Here is a 23,082-nt window from a genome sequence, read left to right on the forward strand (position 1 = left end):
TAGCACAGGGAGAGAAAAGCAGACCAATGGAACATCGCCAAGAGCCCAGGAACAACCCACACATATATGTAAACTTAAGGTGACATCAAAGGTTGGTGGCAACTGATTATGGTAAAAAATGATGCTGGGACAAGTGAAATGAAAACAAAAAGAAATTGCCTATCTGACAGTATACATAAAAACTTAATTCTAAGTGATGGTTCACTTAATCTCTCTGAAAAGTACTGTATACATACTAGCCATATACACTTTTCCTGAACATTATATATCACATGATGAATTTTAAGTAATACAAAAAATATACCAAAAAAGCTGTTTTAAATCATCTTGCTCATCTTGCTGTTTGTTTCTTTAAATATGCTGTTGGTAAGTAAAAGTGGTCTTTTAACTATAATAAAAAATTATATTAGTTAGCATCTGGTACATTAAAGGTTGCTCTTTAAAAATTGGTATTACAGATTACATTAATCTGTACCCTACCCTATATAAAGTACATCTACTTGTTTTCCAAAGCAACACTAAGACGCAAAAGACGTTGTCTTTGGAAGAAGAAATATAAGATAGACTTTACTGACTTGCACCAGTACAACTACAACTTTTTAATACACCACAGTACATGTAACCTGCATGTGTTAACAAAATTCATTAAATTTGTTTTAGTGATAGCAACATTAAAAGACAATTATATTCAGTGCTAAGTAAACACTGGGAGAGGCTATCACTTAATTATGGTATATTAGATTTCCAATTTAAATTGCCATGTGAAGTCTCAGAACAATCCTATTTGCTTAAGGCAACTGTGAGACTAAATTGGGGACTCCAGCTAGGTACCTGAATTTGAACGATGACAACTAAGATGCCTTAGGCCAACTCACGGATTCAGTTTCGGAAAAAAGTAATAATATCCAATAAAAAGGGTTTTCCCACTTCTGCAGCACCGTTGGCAGGTATTTTTATGAGCGCTCACTCTGGAATACCCCTGGCAAGGCAGATACCAATTGGGAAGTAAAACCCTTAAAATCAACAGCCACCTGAGTCAGTGAGAGATTTGAGAATCCTCCTCCCCCATGCCCCGTCCAAATCTCCTTGAAACAGGTAATCTTCCACTCCTCCAGATCTCCCCTTCAGAGTCCTGGGGAGCGGAGAGCAATGGGGGAAAGACAGCTGTGGAATTAAAAAAGGGTCCACGAACCACATGGACAAAAGTCAGTTGGGACTTAACAAAACATTACGTACACTCTCATTTTGCGGATGAGGAAATTTCGTATCAGAGAGAAGCGCACTTGCTCTGGATCTAAGTATTTCAATTCTTCTCCTACCCTAGACCAGCGATCCTTCCCCCACCCCACTCCCAGATGTTAAGATGGAGGTGAGAAACCCCCCACAGCCGCAGTGGGGCCAGATTGCCGGAACTAGAAAGGGTTATAGAGGTAAACATGTCGATCCCTCCACTTACCGGGGCGGGGGATGGGGGAGAAACTGACAAGGGAAAGTGACGCAGCCCCGAAAGTAAATAGCCAACCCTCTGACACCGAGCTTAAGGGGGCCCACCAAAAGCGGTTGAGATCACTGGCGACCCCACTTCCTGACTCTACGGGGGCGGGTGTAAAACAAACAAACAAAAACCCATCCCTAGATTTCCATTCAGCAAGAATCACGCACTTCCCACGCAGAACCAGGAAGAGGGCGAGTAGGGAAATGGGAACAGCCAGTGCACTACACCGACTCCCGCCTCTCTCTTCCGCATCCGTTGGTGAGGAGATGGGTAAGAGTAAGGATGTGGCGCCTCCCGCGAGAAGAGGTACCTGAGGCTCGCACTGCAGTCTCCTGCCGCATCAGCACCAGAGCCCGACACCTTGCTTCCGGGGTCAACTAGCGGCGGGGAGGATTGAAATCCGGGGAGAAAGCCCCAGGCCCCGCCCCATCCATGCAACCCCTCCACTGCCGTCTTCGGGGCGGGCGGACCGGGACAACTTCCGGGACGCGGGTCGTCACTAAGCAGCAGATCCCCACTTCCGGACGCCTCCCTCCTTTCGCTTTCCCCTAGCCGGACATCACTAGTCCGGTCGAGATTTCCGCGCGTTTGATTGGTGGAGCCGGAGTGCTGCTCTCCGCCGATTGGTGCCAGAGAAATCTGTCCCATAGACACCCGAGGGTAGTTGCTTCACTTCACTTGTTTCCCGCCAGTCGCCCGTCTCGCTCCGCAAAGATGATGGAGGTGATGGAGTTGCCCAAGTCGCGCATCAACGCCAGCATGGTAGCTCAGTTCATCGACCGGCCAGTTTGCTTCGTAGGGAGGCTGGAAAAGGTGTGCACGCTCGCCGCCCTGAGCCCCCCGTCCATATTCTTGAGTGGGGGGTGGGGGTGGGGAGGGTGGCGGTAGGGAAAGGGACCACTTCACCGCCAGGGACGGCCCTAGAGTGGCTAACGAAGAGTGAAGGACAGAAAGCTTGAGCCTCAGTGCGCCTCCGATTGCTTTACTTTGCCACAATTTTTTAGCTCTTGCGGCCCCATTTTGGCGCCACTTTTATGACGCGGAATAGCAGTGTGCGAATGCGCTCCGTTCAAAGTTCGAACGCATTCCACCCTCGTTCTGTTTGAGTTTACGTACGAGAACTTACAGACACGACTCGCACATCAACTTTCTTGATAGTTTAGCCGGACTCGACAGTATAACTTTCTTGTTCTCCTGCATTTCTCCTTCCTAAACCTCCTTTGTCCTTGAAATCGCTTTTTCCTACAACATTCCTCTATGATCCCTTCCAGATCCCGTAGCAGTCTCCTGTCTTATCCCAGTGTTAAAGAGTATAGCCCCTTCATCCTTCTGGTGAAAAACAGGCCCAAAGACTTAGAATCAATGAACCAAGAAAACTGAGAGAAAGAAAACTAGTATTAGGTAAAGGGTTATTTAGCCTTTTCAGCCACACAGTCTCCTTTGGTGTTACTCTGACTAGGGAAATTGGGTAAAAATAGTGTGTGGTTAAAATGCTCAAGACCGACCACATCAAGTAGCAAAACTGGCACTCAAACCAGATCTGACTCACGCTTTGCAGCTGTCTTGCAACTAGAACCCAGATCTTTTGACAATTCTTTTTCCTTCATCATGCCTGATTTTTAGAACATACCCTCAGTGGGACATGTACTATTTAAGTCGTGGGTCCCATAGATCTCACTTTTAGATAGTATAGATCCCCCTTTTTTTGTAGCATAAAGTTGTGTGATACAGCAAATAAAAATACAGGACATATTTGTACTGAAAAAAGGGTTTATCTGAAATTGAAATATAACTGGGCCTTGTTTGATGGATATGGTAAACAAGATTATAGTTTGAACAAAATAAACTGTTCAAGAACAATTTGCTATGTGCACATTTAAGTCTGATCCAACTTGCCCATCTTTTATCATACTTAATATTTTTATTTTAATAAGATTTTTAAAAGTTTTATTTATGTTGGATCCATCATGTGTTTCTATTTTAGATTCATCCCTCTGGAAAAATGTTCATTCTTTCAGATGGAGAAGGAAAAAGTGCAACCGTTGAGTTGATGGAGCCTGTATGTTTAAGTATTCTATGCATATTACAGTTAATTCTACATCTTGTTTTGGTTTGTTTCTGACATTTCTGATTTCTTGGAGTGGATGTATAAAGGATCAGCTTATAAAACTTCCCTGGCTGTAAAATGAAATTTTTGTCCTCTTATTATATATCCTTTTACGCGTCTAACCAATGATTCTTTGGGCTCCATTACTTTTTATTGCGTCTCTTAAATACTGAGTGATAATTCTCATGTCTTATGAAAGACCATAAGCCTTGGCCTAGTAGCTCAGGTGCTTGGAGCGTCATTGTGATAGGCCAAGGTTGTGGGTTCCATCCCTGGTCAGCATGTGCAAGAACCCACCAGTGGGTGCATAAATAAGTGAAACAACAAATCAGTGTTTCTCTCTGCCCTGCCCTTAAAATCAATAAATTTTTTTTAAAAATTGAGAGACCATAAAATCCCATAAGGTAAATCTTTCATTTTTCTTGTTTAAGAGTTTTATATTTTTTTAATTCTGTCTTCTATTTCTGTTTACATTTTTCATTTCTCAATTTGTTTTTATGTTTTGTTTCCATTTGTTTTGGGGAGGTGTTTTATTAAGAAAAATGCTTGTGCTGTTTGGTTAATGTATATAGAACACACTGCAACATACGGTAATAGAAAGTTCATTTCAATGGGTTTTTTTGAACAAATTACTTCTCAGTATCTTGATTTTGTTTTTAACTTAAACATTTAACTGTGTCTTTGGACCTGGAGCTACTGCTGAAGGTAATTAGCACTTGTGACATGCTGATAATAAGTACTCAAACATTTTTTTAACAGGTTGTAATTCAGTTTTTGCATTGGTAAATTTTTAAACTTTTGTTACATGAAGTCAGAGATTAGTGGATTGTATAGCAATTTGCCAAGTTAATTATCAGCTGAAAATGTGATGATGTGAAGTTAATATTTTGTTCTTTGTGTCAGCTTGATGAAGAAATTTCTGGAGTCATAGAAGTAGTTGGAAGAGTAACAGCTAAGGCAACCATTATGTGTGCATCTTATGTCCAGTTTAAAGAAGATATCCAGCCTTTTGGTAAATAAAGCATTCTAGTTTCGTGTATTTAGGAGAAAAACAATTTTATCCTTAATTTGACATGGCTTGGTCTTGACTCTCAGTCCTGTCACATTTTTAATTTCTATAGAATTTTCTGATCTCAAAGGAAAATTGGAGGACATTTTGCCCTGCTTCTAAGTAGCTTGTGTATGTGTAGGAAACTCACTAAAGATTAATCAATGTTTGAGGAAAGAGAATTTTTAAAAATAAGACAAAATAATACTAATCTTTTGTTTTAATATATGGATTAAAGGCATCAAATAATGCATAACCCCTAAAAAACAGGGCAAGAATTGTGCCTGTACAGTGGATGATCTCCTGTAACCCATATCTTATTTTTTTGAACCACAGTTAAATAAATGGGATGGTCTATATCTCAGTTTTAGAAGATGGATTGAAAATAAGTTGACCTCTAAAAGGGAGATAAAAGAGAAAGAGGTAGAAATCCTTTAAGTAATAATTGATCTTATAACTTTTTACTATAGATTAAATGTTTGCTAAAATGTTTCTTTCAGATCTTGGACTTTACAATGATGCCGTGAAAATTATCCATGAATTCCCTCAGTTTTTTCCTTTGGGGGTTGTGCAACCTGATTGATCTTGATTGCAAATGAGCTGCACCGAAGACTATTAAAGAAGGTCCCTATAGTTGAGGGAGAGATTCCTGTTATTTTAATAATATTTATTATGTTCTCTTTCATTTCATTTACCTAACTTCATTGGGTATTCCCAGTATGCCATTTTTAATGGAGCTAGTATGTTGACAGTTCTCACCTATATACTTGTAAAGAATCCCTGCTCTGCTGTATGGTCAGATCAGATGCAAAAACAAAGTAGTTGTCTGCATTTAGTTTTCTGTTTTGTTAATAAAAGTTGAAATGGTACACACTGTTGGTGATGTTACTGGTTTTTTGGTCAGACAGTCAGGCACAGACTTGGAATGCCACAGCTGTAAGTGCGGTCACTTCAGCTCGAACGAGAGTACTCTGAATGAATATAGCTGCCCTGCCGTGCGTTCCCTGATTTTGTGGCAGTAATTTTATTAAAATATAATTCACATATTTTAAGTATACAGTTCAGTGGTTTTTTGTATATTCACAGAGGTGTTCAACAAACAATAATTTTGGAACATTCTCGTTGCCCCCAAAAGAAACCCTGTACCATTTACCTATTAAGGCCCATTCTGTCTACCAGCACCACCCACCCCCGCCCCGGCCCTAAGAAATCATTAATCTTTCTGCCTCTATAGATTTGCCTGTCCTGGACGTTTTCGTAAATAGAATCATGTAGTTTTTTGTGACTGATTTCTTTCACTTAGTACAATGTTTCCAAGGTTCATGTATGTTGTAGCATGTATCAGGGCTCCGTCCCTTTTTATGGCCATATAATATTCTGTTCTGTGGGTACACCACATTTTTTAATCCATCAGTTGGTGGATATTCTACCCTTTTGGCAATAATGAATTACTATGAACATTCTTATATAAGTCTGTGTATACGTGTTTTTATTTTTCTTGGGTATATACCTGGGAGTAAAATTGCAGCATCAAGTAGTAAATATGTTTTAAGTTTTTGAGGAACTCTTAAACTGTTTTACAACTCTACCATTTTACATTCCTACAACAGTGTTTGAGGATTCTAATTTTTCCACATCCTTACCAACCCTTGTTACCATCAATTTTATTACAGCCATCATAGTGGGCCTTGAAGTGGCATCATTATGGTTTGTTTTTATTTATTTCTTTTTTTTCCTTGCAGGACAATGCCCAACCAACTGAGCCACATTGGTCAGGGCACTTTGTGCATTTTTATTTATTCATTCATTTATGTTTTTAGGGAGGGGGAGGAAGAGAAACACTGATGTGTGACACTGCTTCTCTCTGGCCCCCAACCAGGGACCTGGCCTGCAACCCAGGCATATGCCCTGACCAGGAAATGGAACCAGTGACCTGGTTTGTGGGATGACACCCAACCCACTACACTAAACCAGTCACAGTTCATTATAGTTTTGGTTGCCCTATTCCTTTAATAACTACTATAAGTCATCCCTGATGCCCAGAAAAGCCCAAATACCTCCAATCCTTTTCACTACCATTGCCACTACAAGATCAGGCAATTGTCATCTCTCACTTGAGTTACTGTAACACCCCTAATTATAATTATATAACGTGCTCCTGTTTCCAGTTTGTCCCTATCATCAAGCCAACCGGATTCCATAGGACACAATGATGGTAGGAGTTTTAACAGACTAAGACTGAAGGATGAGATCAATTGGTGAGATAATAAATTCGCTTCAATACAAATTTAAATAATTGATAGGCCCTTTAGTGAAGATGTGTAGAAGGTATTAGAAATACAGGACCAGGTAGAGATTTGAGATATACCCTGCCTGAAATATTTTAAGTAGTTTATGATCTACCAATTCTTTATCTGCACTTTCAAAATTTAAAATGGTTTAAAACCAAAAAGCTTTTCCCCAAGTTTGGGACAAAACTGATTTGGAAAAAAAATTCTAAGAATTATAATGAGGCTATAGTCTTTATACCACTTACTGTAAGTGCTCATGTTTCACTGCATAAATATTAATATGTTCGATTAGAGGGGGCTGCCCCTCTGGGGCAGGTAGCACAGAACCTATGGTAGATACACCCTATGACTTACTCTAAATTCCAAAAATTCTGAATTCTGAAGCACATCTGGCCCCAAGGGTTTCAAATAACGGACTGTGTTTCTAAATCAAGGGACAGCACAGAGAGCAAGAAATCCGCAGAACCAGTGGGAGATCCTGGGGGGACCTGCACACTGGAGCAGCAGTGGGTGAGTCAGGAGAACCCCAGCAGTGCCTAACGCCTGGTCAGCGCTCAGTATTACTGACCGAAAGAATATCATGAAAGGAAGGCAGGCGAGTTTCAAAGAGCAATCAATAACATTGAAAGTTCAAAGAACCATTGAAAATAAGGACAGAATAAAACACTGACATTCCTAACATATATCACCTTTATCTCTAAAAAGAACCAGACTACAAACACGAAAGGGGAAATGTATTGAACAAGGGGATGATAACTATAAAAACACTTGATAGGAAATACTTAGGCATTAAATTTAGCTCCATGTGTGTCTGGGAAACTAGGAGAAAGAAGGAACAACAGGCCAAGGAATTGTAATAGCCTTAAATTCATTAGGACAAGCAAACTTTCCCTAATACTAAATTCTAAAAACGATATCACACAATCTGATGTGAGGGATAATGAACCACAAGTGGTTGTGTTCAGTAGTAATTTTAGAGCTATTCTTCAAATGGTAATTTTTACTTTCATTTGACAAAGACAACATTAAAGTAACACTGGAAGCATCTCTTCATAGGGTGAATTAAATGCTTTGAGTGATAAACTAGTATGATTACTCAATTCACCAAATTTGGAGATTATCTTTCAAGGTATTAATATTTATTGAATCACTCAAAAAATATTTTGTGTCAGGTCCTGCTAATTATTGGAGATAAACAAACTTTCTGCCCTCTGAAAATCTCACTCTATGGCAGTTTAGCATAGTCTTAGTCTGAAGATGTCTCAACTCAGATTTAGTTACTATTTAATTGGTCTAAAGTTTTGAAGAAATCCACCATCATTAAAAACAAACTAATTCTGCAGGTTCTATTTGCAGAAACTCCAATTTGGCTCCCTCCCTTATTTAATTGACATGGAATTTTATTTTGATCTATTGCTGAAAAACATAATAATAACCCCGCCTGGTACCACAGGTTATTTTTCCTAAAACGGTGATGCTAGATCTAGAATATTAATACAGCATATGTTTTAAGTTACTGTCTAATTGTGACGTTGGTTTGAGGTAAGCCACTTATGTTCTTTATGACCCCATTTGACCTACAGCATAGGGTTTTGAGATGGCTAATCAAGACCAGAGGTGTAGACTATGAACAATTTATAGAGGAATATATTCATCTTGACTGCAAGGATTAAATTTGTTGTTAGCATGCTATTGTTTCTTCTTTACATTTTACAGAATGTCAAAAGCAGGGCATTCTATTCTGTAGTATTTTCTCAAGTTTTTTAGAGATTTGGACTGAAATATAGTGGCTTTCACATATATTTAAAAAAAGCTTTCAACATGATTATTTTTGTAGGTGGGCAGGTAAAGAAGAACAACATTCTCTGTAGATTCTATATAATGCAGTATTCATAATAAAAAATTGAGAAAACTTTAAAAACAATTTTCAAAAAACTATTAAAAGTTGGAAGAAAGAAAAACAAATGAGCTGCACAATAGTTTTGATTAATGTCATAGATGACACTGTAGCTTAATTAGTCCCACTTTTTAAACGATTATTTTTCACAGGAGTTTAAAATATAAGCCAGGAAAGTAAGCCAATTATTTTGGCCATTAAGATTCTCTCACCATAAAATGCTGTGTTCAAGTAATAAAGTTTCTTTCATAATAGTAGGTTTAGATGAATGGTTTCATTGAAAGGTCTTGGTATCATGTCACCCTGCATCTTGAAACATAATGAGCAAGGAGAAATTCTTCTACTGAATTATTACTAATTAAAGAGCTACATAATTTATATTGTTTTTACCTTAGATATTCATTTAAAAAATATCTAGATCTTAATATCGCTTTTTATTAATTCAACTCCATTTAATACACAATCATTTAAAACCAAATTACATCAAATAAATTTAGCATAACCCTACAGAAAATCAGAAACAGTGTCATATTTCACTGAAACATTGAATTTTTATTTAGCTTTTGAGAAACTTTGAGTATTATGAAAACACTGGGCTTAACAAGAGATACATTTCTTTTTAAGGGTTGCATCTATTCTTTTAAGTGATCAGGATCCCATTGAGCCAATTATTTCTTCCATATGCTGCAGAAATGTTATGCCTTTAGCTGGTCATATATTTGACCTTTTATGAGAAGCAGACAGTGGACCAGGCACTGCGTCATTTTGGAATCTCCTCAGAAATGACTAAATGTTTTCCAGATGAACATACTGTGGACCAAGGGAAGAGCAAGGAATTAGAAATCATTGCCTCCGAACAAGGGATATTTGTAGACTTCTTTTTCTTTTGGAACCTGCTGACCTAGAATTGATCCATGCAACAATTTCCTTCATTCTCAGCAGTATGATTAAGTCATAAAAACAACCAAGGAGGAGATATGATATTTATTTCTACCTTACTTGTTTCCAAAGAAACAAAAAATTTAAGACAAAGATTTCTATCCTTTCCTTGTTTTCTCATCATAAATTCAGACAACGTGACTTCTCCAAATATAAACTTGAGTTACCAGTGAAGGTGGAGTGCGACAGTCACTTGATTACTGGCATTTGTCACAGGAACATCAGTCTACTAAAATTGGCACTAATACCCCACTTTATTCCTTCTTAAGAAAAACTTTCTAATAACATTTCAAGATGAGTAAAATATGATCTATGTTGCTTTTCTCCCTTTATCTTCTATTTTACAACCTAAACCTATTTGAGGTATAATTTTAAGAACATATTTTCAATAATACAGGGAAAATACATTATCAATACATGGGAACTCAAACATACCAAACATAGTGTACACAGAAATAATGCTTCCCTGTTTAACATGGGACTCAAGGTCGATTCTGTCAGCACTTTTGTCTAAAGAAAAAAATAACCCAAAGAAATATCTTTAAATTTTATCTATAATCATTGTAAAAGACACCAGTTACATATACAGCTATGATTTCTTAATCAAAGCCAAAAAGGATTATAAGGTACCATATGCCTCCAGGTACGATTTCCTAAACAGTCTAGAATACATGACATTTGGCTTCTGATAATTTAAAAATTAAGGCCTAGAGATAAGTCATCTAATAAATGATCTCATTGGAAATGAGGTTAGCAAACTGCGGGGATTTGGGGTGATGTGATACATAGAGACAGCCATTTGCAAGAACAGAACACTGAGGGTGTTATCTAAAGTGCATTTTGGAAATGATTTGGATTGATGCATTTGAACTTCAAAAACTTTTACGAGTCAAAATCATTAAGTCAATGGCATTTAGAAACAGTTATACTGCCTTCTGTGTTCTCAACAGATTCTAAATCCAGCCACATGTGCCTTGTGATCACAAGATCTGATTACAAATAGAAATAATTATTGCAAAGCAAATTACATGGTGGCACAGAAAAGCATTTCCCCTTCCAGAACAGGGGGAGAGTGGATTACCTCACTCATATAGCCTGCAGGTTATATAATGAAGATTACAGACTTTAAAATGAAAAAGGGATGAATGCTAAAGTAGAAAAACTAGTTCATGAAAAACAAAAAGACAGACCACTTTGCTTAGGGAAAAACTTCTAAATTATTGATGAGAAACTTTAAATACAAATATTTAAAGTGTTCATGGGCTACGAAAACTAAGATAGGAATTTATTCATTCCTATAATACTTATAAATGCAGGCATCCAAATGAGAGTTTTATTTATATTGGCCTTGGATGTATTACAACATACATTGTACAATAATATCATATAAAAATGGTATACATTTATCCAATATTACATATAATGTATTACATGCATATACTACATATATAATTGTAACAATATACTATTATATACAACATGTTACAAACTGAAAATTGGTAATTTCTATTTAGCTGGATTTAGTGTACAAGTGAAAGTATTACTGTTCGTTTTGACCCACACACTTTAGTGGGAAGTAGCCAGAGCATACCAAATTCAAACTACTTCAGGGTACATTTTCATATAAGTAACCCCTTTGAGGTGGCCACACACGTGCATGATTATCGCAACAGAGTTTCCTACACATACATACCTATGGTACAGTTTAATTTGTAAATTAGGCACAGTAAGAGATTAATAACTAATATTAAAACAATTATGATGATATACTATAATAAAGTAATGTGAATGTGCTCTCTCTCAATCTCAATGTATCTTAAGGTAGTGCACTCACCCTTCTTGCCATGATGTGAGGTGATAAAATGCCCATGTGATGAGACGAGGTGAAAGACACAGGCACTGTGACGTAATGTTAAGCCACTATTGACCTTCTGATGATTCAGGAGGAGGATCATCTGCTTCGGGTGCTCCTAGATCATCGAGCCACGTGGATTGACCGTGGGTAACTGACACCACAGAAAATAAAACTGCAGCTAAGGAAGGGACTACTGCAATTTTTGACTCTATAATTCCACCTTTATAATTTATCGGACAGATACGCTTACTGACAAGTATTCAAAGATGTACGTGCAAGGATGCTCGCTGCAGCATTGCTGGTAAAAACAACAAATACCCTAAATGTCTGTCAATGGGAGGATATATCCATATAATCACGTATCGTTCCGTTGTTGTTGTTTTTTAAAGTAGGTGTACACTGGCTAATGAGGAGAACTCTAAAACATATATTTTTAGGTGGCAGAAAAAAACAAGGAGAATTTATATATTAGGATCCTCTCCATGCACAAGCAGAAAGGCAAGCACTGACACAGAGAAACACAGATGTCATCTGTGTACAGAACTTCTGGGTATGTGTACACGGACTTTAAAGCAGCTTCCCCTTGGGAAGTGAGAGTTGGAGTTTTGGGAAGTAGGGCACAGAACGTGGGGTTAATGAAGCAAAGGGCTGAGGCATTTCCATTTTATACTTTTACCTTTTGAGGTTTTTAGCATGACTCTGCATTATCTTTATAATAAAACACTAGCTTCAAAAAATCACTGAAAATGTGCATTATACACATTGCACTATCAAGGAAAAATTCGTCTGAACCAGTTGATCTGAAAAGTACTCAACTTCAACCAAGAGCCCTGAGATCTAATTCCAGCTTTACCACACAGGGAGTACCTCCCTGACTGCTCCTGCAGCTTTCTTCCAGTTCTAGCCATTCATGATGTTAAACATTTTCCAAATCACTGGCTAGCTAAAAACGGTAAACAGGTGAATGCTGACCAGTTGGTATTTGCTGCCTGGAGTACTATGCTGAAAAGGGAAAGCAGGTGATTGATAAGCAGCTTGTTTCAGGGTAAGGAGGGGTGTTTGTTCACTCCCACTACTAGGTCAAGGACACCTAACCTGTTCATCTCATGACTAGAAAAAAAAGTTTCCTATCAGTAGAGAATTTTAATGCATAAAGAAAGTTTGTTATTGGCTCACTTGTAGAGTTCTTGTTCCCATGTGTTTTTTCCTGTCCCTGCAGTGTTTCCTTTTCCTATAACCATATTCTGCCCGTTTTCTAAAATACAGGTCTCATTTATCTACACCAACTGATGAGTCAAAATGCCTTTCATCTAGAAGTCTTCAAAGGTTTTCTAGCTTCTTAAAATATACACAAGCCAGGAAGAGATGAAAATTCACTATGCCATCACTAACAACCTAACTATTAGAGTCTGAAAAGAATCTTCTTCAAACACAGGGCAGAAGCAGCTGGATGGAGAAAAACCTACAATGGCTCCACTTCACTGTATAACTCAGCTCCGAAGAAAATGTGCACATGCTTCAATTGGGTGGCCAATTTAATGTGGTGCAGATAGTTGTTTTAACTCAGAGGCAGACAGTTGGTCCCATGAAATTCACAAGAGAGCAGAGACAGGAAACTGACAGAAAATTTAAGGGGAATGTATAAAAAATGTCATGCTGGAAGACAAAAGTAGATGAGGAGGGAGTTTAAGTGCGGTACTGTTGAGAACTTGTAGGCAGGAATCCCAAGGGCAGAGAGAGATGCTGAAATAGAAGTTCTAAATTCTAGTCGTTCTCCTGGGGTGTGTCACTTCACCCAACCACAATCTGCCACTTTCTTGTAGGCCTATGCAGACAGACCTTCCTCCTCGGCCATCCATTTTAGAAATGCAGCCCCTGTCCCAAAGATATCTAAATGATGTTATCTCCTCATTTTCACCTCTTGCTGGATAAGAAGAAAAGCTTCTTCATTTCAATGTATCTGCATATCATTTGTCAACTATTGACTAGATCTTTGAACTTCACTCCTTTCTGGACTAATTCTGACCTTTCAAAAATGTCTAATGCTCCCCTTTTTTACTTTTTTTCTCTGGAGGCAGTAATTTGGCATCTGCGTTTTCACCATTGCTTGCAAGTTGCACAATTTCACAAATTTACATTTCATACTATGTGACAGTGATTAATAAAGAGAATGGGAAAGTTTGACATCGTAGTAGGTTGTAATAGAAACAAGAACAACTTTACTTCCATGCCTTCCGTCTTCCTTCCTCAATTTAAGGCTTTATGATGCTCACAGAGTGACTCAGAGGAGATTATTTTGTGTTATTTTTAATGTCATAATTTAATTCTTTTATTTAAATGCTAATCGATTGTCTTAGCACAACCCTCGGGTGGCAGAATCAATTTCAGTAATGATGCTGATGGCTGCAATATGATCAACTGAAGCCTCCACCATTTGCTCTGAGAGGACTGGAAATGACAGGCAGCTCATTAATCATTTATCCCAGAGATGAATGTGTTCAGTTGCTGATAGGGGGCCATAGGTGAATGCTGCCAAAATGAGAAATGTCAATTGTCAGGCCTCGTGCATAATAATGGTGGAGCTATTTTTAAGCGTCTTTGAAGATTAAAGTTATGCTCTCTTTCCCTACAGTTCCACCACATATGCTTGGCAATTTTGTCCTATGAGAATTCATTTTCACTCTGCTCAGATGTCTCTGCTTGAGCAAATCTACACCACTCAAAGGCTAGCATATTTTAGAAGTTTAGAAATCTGCAGAATTCTACATATTGGGAATGAACTCTGAAAGAGTAGAGAAGTAAAAGAGACAAACCAGATTAAGTTACTGAACAACTTTTAGGCTAATATTCCCCCACAGGATATGTTTTATTAGGGAGGATGATACATGTTTTTAATTTCTTAGTCCCCAGAAGGAACAGGCATAGTCTATACTTCATATAACATTTTCTGAAGATAGAGATACCAGAAGAGTAGTTGTCCCAAGTGATCTCAAAAATCTTTCCCAGATTAGTTATCTCCAATTTGTGTCTGATCCTTCCAGGGAAAAGAATGTTTCCTGCCTAGAGGAATATTCTCTTTGGAAGCCAGCAGTACCTTATTCACTGAGAGAATTATAATAAAGAACAAACTGACAGTAACCAGAGGGGAGAGGGGAGGGAAATAACAAGGGAAAGAAGCGAAAGGGTTGTCAAAGAACATGAATAAAGGACCCATGGACAAAGCCAAAAGAGGGGAAGGATGGAAGGGGGAGGTGGGGATGGGAAAGAGGTGGTGGGAAAACGGAGACAACTGTATTCAAACAACAATAAAAAAAATTAAAAAAAAGAATTGAATGCATTTCAGAAATCTGTCTTTAAAAAGTTATTATTTGTTCCAAGAGTCACAACATCCTACATTCCATTTTTGAGGAATAGAAGGAAAAGGTCAGAAGACAAGATGTATTACTTTTGCAAAAGATACTTATCCCACATTTATGAAATTGCTGAATATTTTGCCCCATGCATTATACGACTTCATCTATTTTGGGAACATTTATGTACAATGGAGATATACATCCATAGCTGCATAAACATTAAGTGTATCTGCTTAATGAATAATACAAATTTCCAAATTGACAGAGAAAAATGTTTTGACATGATATATGTAGCACAAGAACTTTGTACTGCTCACATTTTTAGCATGAAATAATCAGTTATCAAATTACTTGCTTCTAAAAAGGACACTTCGTTTTACCACGTCTGAGAGTGGCAACTTCTTAAACTGTCATCAGCGAAATATGTGGCTGCAATGTGACAGAAACCTGGATAAGCATGAATGTTGGCATTTGCTATTTCAAATGCCAGGCTTTCTTGCATATACCTGCCCCCCCCCCCCCGCCCAACACATGTATCTATGTATAAGGGGAGCTAATATTATCTAAATAAAAAGATGTAAGACCCCAAGATTTGCATGAATTCTTACAAAAATGCCAGTTTCAAGTTTATAGGACATTAGTCCCCTCAAATACTCTTCCAGACTACCATGGCTCTATGATTTTATTGTTTAAAAACCCAACTAATTAGATTCCTATATCTGGATTTCCAGTTATGAAATTATGTTGAAGCAACATGCTTTTCATAAATTGAATGATGAAAGACTATATCACTGAATTACTATTATTGCTGCTATTTCTGATATTACATAAAATATCCTTTCATCCTGAAGTTACCTTTTTAACCAAGTATTTCCAAACATTGTACTATTAATAGGTCAGGAAGAAAATTGCACTTCTGAAATGGACATCTACTTCCTCAAATTATTTCTAGTTAAAAAATAATTTTTGGAAGTTCAAAATTAGAAAATTAAATAAAAAACTTATTTTTGGCTTGCAGAGACGAGATGCTAAAATGATATTCTTTCAGTAACTATAGATATTAATCTGCGCAGCCTTGAGTCTGCTAAAAACTATGCTTATGTCTACCTCTTCCATTAGACCCATGTCCCCTCCAGGGCAGCTATGATGCCATAATTTTTTGAAACCAGAACCTTGAACAGAGTCTAGGCATGTAAATGGTGGTTTGCTAGAAGTGTGGACCTGCATGCAAGTTTACAATTCACAGCTTAAACATAAGTAACTTGTTAAATCATTGGATGTAAATCCACTCTAGATTGGATTGGATAATCAATGAAATCCTAAACAGAGAACCGTTTCCTGCCACAGGCCCAGAGCCAAAGGAGAGTCAGAAAATCTCATGAGGAAGATCTAGAAGAGAGAAAATTGAAGTAGTCATTAATTATATAACACTGACCTCAGGGAAACCGGCATTCTTTTAAGGACCCATTACCTAACATGCTTAATGAAGGACAAAATGCACTATTTCCAAATATGAAGAGAGATATTAAGAGAGGACCATATCTTTTTGTTATTCCTACATATTGCGTTGACCAAAAAGTTAATTTAGTTTTTTCCACACAACGGCTCTAGTAGTGCTTAGTTTTCTTTAACTTCATTTGAAACAATCTTGTTAGTTATTGTGACAGCTGTCATATCAGTGTGCATTTTAAAAAACACATCAAAACTGGTGAATTTTTGTACAGCAATTTTATATTGAAGATAGAAGAAAATATGCAACACTTTGCTGAAAATGTTATGCTTTATTATTTCAAGAAAGGTAAAAATGCAATTGAAATGCAATAAAAGTTTTGTGCAGTGATGGAGAAGGTGCAGTGACTGATCGAATGTGTCAAAAGTGGTTTGTGAAATTTCTTGGTACTATTGACATTTTGGCCAAATTCTTTGCTGTGGGGCTGTCTCATGTATTGGAAAATGTTAGCAGCACCCCTGACCTCTACCCACTAGAATCTAATAATGGGAGATAGCCAACATACTCAAAATATCCAAATCAATAAAGTTGTTGGTGAAAATGATAAACATCTTTTATTTTACAGAAAAAATAAATAGGCTCTTTGGCCAACCCAATAGTACTATAGAATATGAAGTCAGAAACGTGCTTTTCAAACAATTAAACTTTAATACTAATTTTCATAGTAATTTGCATTGTTTCTTCACCTCATGTACTTCCCAATATCTGACTGTTCATTATGGCAAGAACAAGACACAAGTTCCTGAGTAACTTAATGTGTATGTAACATGAACATTCATCATTATTGTAGAAAAACTGGAAGGTACAGATAAGAAGACAAATGTCACTTAAAATCCCACTGTTGATGACCACTGTTAACATTTTTGTAAACATTTTTCAACGGTGTTCCATGCATCTATATTTATCTACTATACACATCATCCTATAACTTACCTTCCCCTCACCAAACTATCACAAATACTCCTTTGTCAATAAAAATACCAGTATACCACTTAAATAGTATTCCATTGTATGTATTCAACAATTTATTCTTATTACTGGACATTAAAGTTTCCAGGTTTTTTTTATAAATACTGTGATCAACCACTACATAAAAACATACATCTTTGTATGTGGACTTATCCAATCAATCCCTCCAAAAATATCCCTAGTATACTAGCTCAAAGGGTAAGATCCTTCAGCTTCTTATATATTGCTCGCTGGTCCTCCTGTACTGATGATAAACTCTGACAAGCCATTATCCGACCATGTTCCTTTCCTACATCCATGAAAATGCACATTATTCCTTTTTTCCCCAGTTGTTTGGAGAAATGCATTAACATGATGGTAAGTTTTTTGAGGGGTACACTACAAGCTCGTTTAATTTCATTGGCTTAGACAGCAGCCCATTCTGGCAAAGTGTCTTGACTTACCTAAGGAAGCGCTGATGAGAAGGCTACTGGGCCTGGAAGTTCATTGTGCTATTACACTGTCATGAACTCATGTGGCTGCTGATTTCCCGAATTTCCATTCCTTTCTTGAAATGAAGAAAGTGTTTTTAGGGTAAGGGCATAAGGTAAGTGAGAATGATCCCCAAAAATGTGAAAGGAAAGAAAGGTGCTGTTACTAGCTATCAGAAAACAGCATCTTATTGCCAGGAATAAAAATATTTGTTTTCTTTATATTGAATTTATTGGGGTGACACTGGTTAACTAGATTATACAAATTTCAGGCACACAATTCCACAGAACATCATCTGCACACTGCATATTCATTACCCCAAGTCAAGTTTCCATCCACCACCATTTGTCCCCACTGTACCCTCCTCCACACCCCGCCTCACCTCCCCCTCTGGCAATCACCACAGTCGTCCGTGTCCATGAGTTTTTTTCTCAACTTTTTCTTTTTTGCCCCAAACAAGCAGGTGAACAGTGTCCTATTGTTTTAATCATTACTTTGTTACTGATTTAATATTTATTTATATTTATTGGCCACTTTAATTTATTTTGCCTGTACAAGTCTTTGATCAGCATTAACTATTGGCTTTGTGTTTTTAATGACACTCTTTGTGAATTCGGGGTATTAAGTGTTATGCATGTTGTTTATCACTTTGCTTGGCTTTTAAATGTTTATGGTACTTTTGCCATACAGACTAAGAGCTTTAAGGACTTGAAAAAGCAGCAAGGGTGTGCCTCATTTCACTTTGCTCTTTTGTATTGCTATATGGAGAAATAGAGGTAACAGGACCCTTGTTTCACTCATGTCTATAGTGGGAAGGGTTCTGGAATGTGTCCATTATGTTTGATGCCAGCTGTTTTAGGTAGTAAAATAGGAAGTGAAAAAAATGAAGAAAAAGCATTTTCCTTGCATAATAAAAACTAAATCTCAAAGAGTCAATTTTTAAAATTTTATCAAGTGTCTTTTATATCCAAACAGCTATTAACATGGTTTCCCCCTTTAAGATATCAATACTAAATAAACTCTTTGTCATGATGGGTCATTCCATATACAGCTCACAGGGTACTATATACAAGTACAAAATAGTAATTAAGAATACAGGTTGGGAACCTGTGAGACTACTGGAGTCGAAATCTTGGTTCTGCTATTTACTGGCTGTGTAGTCTAGGACCGCTGACTTGATGTCCCCACACCTTAACTGCCTCAGGTACAGAATGGACACAGGTATAGATATAACACCTGCTCATAGGGCTACTGTGAGGATGAAGTAAGATAATGTGCCTGGTACCTGGCACATAAGTACCAACAGTAACTATGGTTCTCATTAATATACTTTGATATTCATTTCACTCATGAACTTATCATGTATATCCCTAAGTGACACTAGTTGTTTTGGTTATCTATGGTAATTTGACATGTGGGGTATGTTAGCTTTAATAAACATTTGGGAAACTCTCCTGTCTCTTTACTCTGAAGTAATTTGTGTTTTATAAAAATAACATTTTTTGTAATGTACTGCTTTTCATAATTAGCAAAATAACATATAATTTAGGGGCAGGAGGGAAAATAAGCAGATGATGCAGTGGAAGGACTTCAGACGGACTTAAGATACTAGATGGAAGGGCAGCTGTCCAGCTGGCCCCACCTCTGCCATGGCCACGTGGGTCACAAGGACTCAAAGTGAGTATGAGGGTGCTGAGCTAAACCGTGATGTGTCTTCCCAGCTCTCAGAGCTTTTACCTGAGCAGGTATTAGACATGCACAACTGACTAGTGCCACTTGCTTTGGCTATGGCTATCCCAAGGGAAACAAATCTTGCAGTAAACTTCCTTTTTTGTTACCACCACCCCCCCAACATGTTAGATGAACACCAGGTGTGACGGAATGGCAGAAGAGGAAAGATTACAGAGATAATAGTGGATGCTTTCTCCCATGAAGAACAGGATTTAAGAACTGAATATATATATGAAAACCTCAAGTTTTAAAGAGCTACTGGTCAACTGTCCAGTTTTATCAAATTTTAATTTTCTTTCCTGGGTTCACACTTATATTAAACTTCCAGGTACTTGTTCAGAAGATTTCATACAGTAAAAAGTAATATTCTAAATATAGGATAAACAAAAGTAGCTACGTCCTATCTCCAAAGAAAATGCCATAATTTATCCAGATTTGGGAAAACGAGCTCTTGGTAAATTTCTACTCTTGAGACAAATGCAGAACCTTCATTTAAGTTATACTATATTCACTATAAAAATAGTGACACACAAGAAGCCGATAAAGATTAAGCTAAGGACGATTGTTAATCACCTCTTGTGGAGCACTTCCTGTTTATTCCATTACCTATCAGTCCCATCACCCTGCAGAGTAGGTATTTCTGTACCTTGCTTTTATCATATGTGGAAGTTGAATATCAAAACAGTCAAGTCACTTGGCCACAACAGTAAGGGTAGGATTATCATTTAAATTTCAAAGCCCATAGTTTAAATATTTGTAGTCAAATGAGTGACAAATTAAATTGAGCCATACAATTAAATGTAAAACTATATTCTCTCTAACTATAGTATTTACCATGTGTAGCACTGACAATGCAAAGCTGCTTTTTGAATAGGTGATTTAATGAATAACCACACTGGAAAGCATATTAAACTGAAAAAACAGGTCCTAGAAAAAATTACTTCTAAGATTAAGTATCAAATTTGTCATCAAATTAATATTATTACTTTATTGAATTATTTTGGAGGAGTCATAATTTCTAGATTAGACATATTGACTTCAACCCACATTTACTGAATTTTAAAAAAATAATAAAATATTTTTATTGAACACTTCTATTGAACATGTTTAGGTAAAGTATCTTGTTGAGTTTATAAACCCAAATATCAGTGACCTAGTAATAAAAACAGAAAAATAATTTTAATCTATTTTCATGGTCCACATACACTGAAATGCAAAACAAGCATAACAGTTGACATTTTACATGAATACTTGGGCTTCACAGAAAACATTAGGAACCTGACACATAGGTATAAACAATTCATCTTAAAAATGTCACCCTTATAATTACAAACAAGCAGATTATTTATACATTAGACTCTGTCCTATTATATTGTATTTCCAAAAATTATAAATATCTTAGATATAACCCTATTCTAAATATACATTCAATAATTTTACCTTACTTGAGTTAGGACAAGTTGAAAATGTGTAAGACAGTTTGACATTACTACTTAAAGCTAACTTTTTGTATTTAGGACACAATAAATTTGAAAGGAACATTTCAAGTGAAGCAATTTTAAAGGTAAAGGTTCTGTTTTAGTGAAATGAAATCTGGAAGATTTACTTAAAAGACGACGGAAAAATATCCCCTTCATGACAATCATAGTAAAACAAAAATTTTTTTTAATATATAACTATTCCCAATTCTTGTCATCATCTAGTTGAGACATTTAGACCAAATATGCAATATTTTCCTAGAAAAGCGGTTTTTGTACATTTCATTGTAAAAAAAAATTGTAATCCACTTTTGTTGAACACCTCAAAGTATCAGTTTCTTAGAGCTTAGTTTCATTAGGTAAAAATATTAACATGAAAGCTCTTGAAATTCAAGATATTTCTCCAAAATCCAAAAAATAATTTTTATGGTACTTTTTAAAAAATCTATGAACACAACTTCAACTATGAAAATCAGTTCAGTCCTCTGAACATTCAGATGACAGAGAAGCATGCTACAAATCCTTGACATTTCTCTTCCAACTATCCATAGCTGTAAAAGGAAAAAATAAAATTGTAAAATAAAAGCCCTGAATTAGCCCAAGTATGCTTATCTTTAGAAATTTACATATAAAGTAAAATTGTCTCCAAAGTGACCCGTTTTCCCTCAACATCTCCAGTTTATCTTAGGAAAGAAACAGGGTATTCTAAAACAGAGGCAACTGGACAGGAAGCCACACCGGCACAGACTATTGAATGGTTGCTCATGTAAAATCTCGCACAGACTCTGTTTACTAAAATGCTCCCGGAAGATGAGCATAAGATGATGAATTAAAAGGGAGAGAAATCTTTCAGGACAAATCAGGACATTGAAAAGCAAAAGGCTGAAACTGAAAATTTTTGATAGCATGTTACCCTGAAATGATGCTTATTTTTCTCTTCAGAAGAGAAAGTTTGTAAGATACATTCTTAATTTTGGCTTTTCTAGGAACATAATGAATGGTTTATGCCAAAAGATTTTTTTACCTTAAAATGAAAGTGTACAAGGGCAAAGCCTCCTTAAAATATACATCTATGTCAACCATACCTTGACAAAATTTATTCTCCAGTGTGGGGTAGAAGCTCTCTGATTCTAGAAGTAAAAATCCATAGTTTTAATTTTATTTCAAAGGAATCTAAGCAAGGATGAGGTTTAACTGTCATCTGAGTCACTGAATTGGTCATTTTATTCTATTTTCAAAGTGTACTGCTTTTACTGATAGATATCCACTTTGAGTTTGGAAGATAAAGGTTCGAGGTCTGTTCTTGATCATTCCAGAAACTCTGCTTGCACGATGTTTATAATTTCAACAAAACCCTAGAAAGTTCTTCCAAAATGAACTTTTTCAACCTAGTCAACAGCATCCATCCCACGCTCTGACACCTGTTTTGGCAGCACTAGTTTCTGAAGCACATCAAATCACTCAAACATCAAACTGCTGATGTGATAGAACGATTTATTTTCCCATTACAGGAAGGTCATGAGTGACTTGTTGTGAGGTATGTTTTTGAGTGATGCAGGACATCCATTAGAAAGCTCCACACTCGAAGGCTTCTGTTTAGGTGATAACGTCTATGGCTGGACAGTCTCTGCAGGTACCAAATTCCCTGTCGTATCCAACTGCATACATTTACATGTGCATGCAGACACGGGACACTCTGCGTGGTCCCTAAAAAAACAGGTCAAGTGACAGTTAAAAATCTAAATTATACATATATACACATACATACATACATATATACATACATTTCTATATCTATAATGTAATTTTTCAAAATGGCATTTGGAAAAATATAGCAATTAAAACTCAAAGACAAAGAACATTAAAAGCATTAAATTAGAAATGACTGCCAAGCTGAGCATGGGGAGAAAGTTACTGAAAGATTAATAGCTTTACTTT

At 36.8% G+C, this 23,082-nt stretch overlaps 3 protein-coding genes across 15 annotated transcripts in view; 1 reads left to right on the plus strand and 2 right to left on the minus strand.

The window, feature by feature from the left end:
* The window catches only part of UMAD1 (UBAP1-MVB12-associated (UMA) domain containing 1), a 200,976-nt gene extending 198,813 nt beyond the window's left edge, over nucleotides 1-2,163 (minus strand). For 2 of the 3 annotated variants that reach the window (XM_028526216.2, XM_036010319.1), the window contains exon 1: nucleotides 1,806-1,965. Coding sequence is in view for 1 of the 3 variants with exons in the window: in XM_036010318.1 (XP_035866211.1) it covers nucleotides 1,806-2,143 (338 nt within the window). In the remaining 2 variants the exon portion in view is untranslated. Of the gene's footprint in view, nucleotides 1-1,805 lie in introns of all 3 variants that reach the window. The other variant, XM_036010318.1, reaches the window with a different exon arrangement.
* On the plus strand, nucleotides 2,069-5,521 carry RPA3 (replication protein A3). Its single transcript, XM_028525759.2, has 4 exons — nucleotides 2,069-2,308; nucleotides 3,480-3,554; nucleotides 4,506-4,614; nucleotides 5,151-5,521. The coding sequence occupies exons 1-4, from the start codon at nucleotides 2,210-2,212 to the stop codon at nucleotides 5,231-5,233; spliced, it is 366 nt and encodes a 121-aa protein (XP_028381560.1). The 5' UTR covers nucleotides 2,069-2,209; the 3' UTR covers nucleotides 5,234-5,521.
* Nucleotides 5,522-19,769: 14,248 nt separating this feature from the next.
* Nucleotides 19,770-23,082, minus strand: part of MIOS (meiosis regulator for oocyte development) — a 30,915-nt gene continuing 27,602 nt past the window's right edge. For all 11 annotated transcript variants that reach the window (XM_028525378.2, XM_036010307.1, XM_036010305.1 and 8 more), the window contains one exon: nucleotides 19,770-22,851. In XM_028525378.2, coding sequence (XP_028381179.1) covers nucleotides 22,755-22,851 — 97 coding nt within the window. In that variant the 3' untranslated portion in view covers nucleotides 19,770-22,754. The remainder of the gene's footprint in view (nucleotides 22,852-23,082) is intronic.

This window comes from Phyllostomus discolor, chromosome 10 (genome assembly GCF_004126475.2).
Source record: "Phyllostomus discolor isolate MPI-MPIP mPhyDis1 chromosome 10, mPhyDis1.pri.v3, whole genome shotgun sequence".
NCBI lineage: Eukaryota > Metazoa > Chordata > Mammalia > Chiroptera > Phyllostomidae > Phyllostomus > Phyllostomus discolor.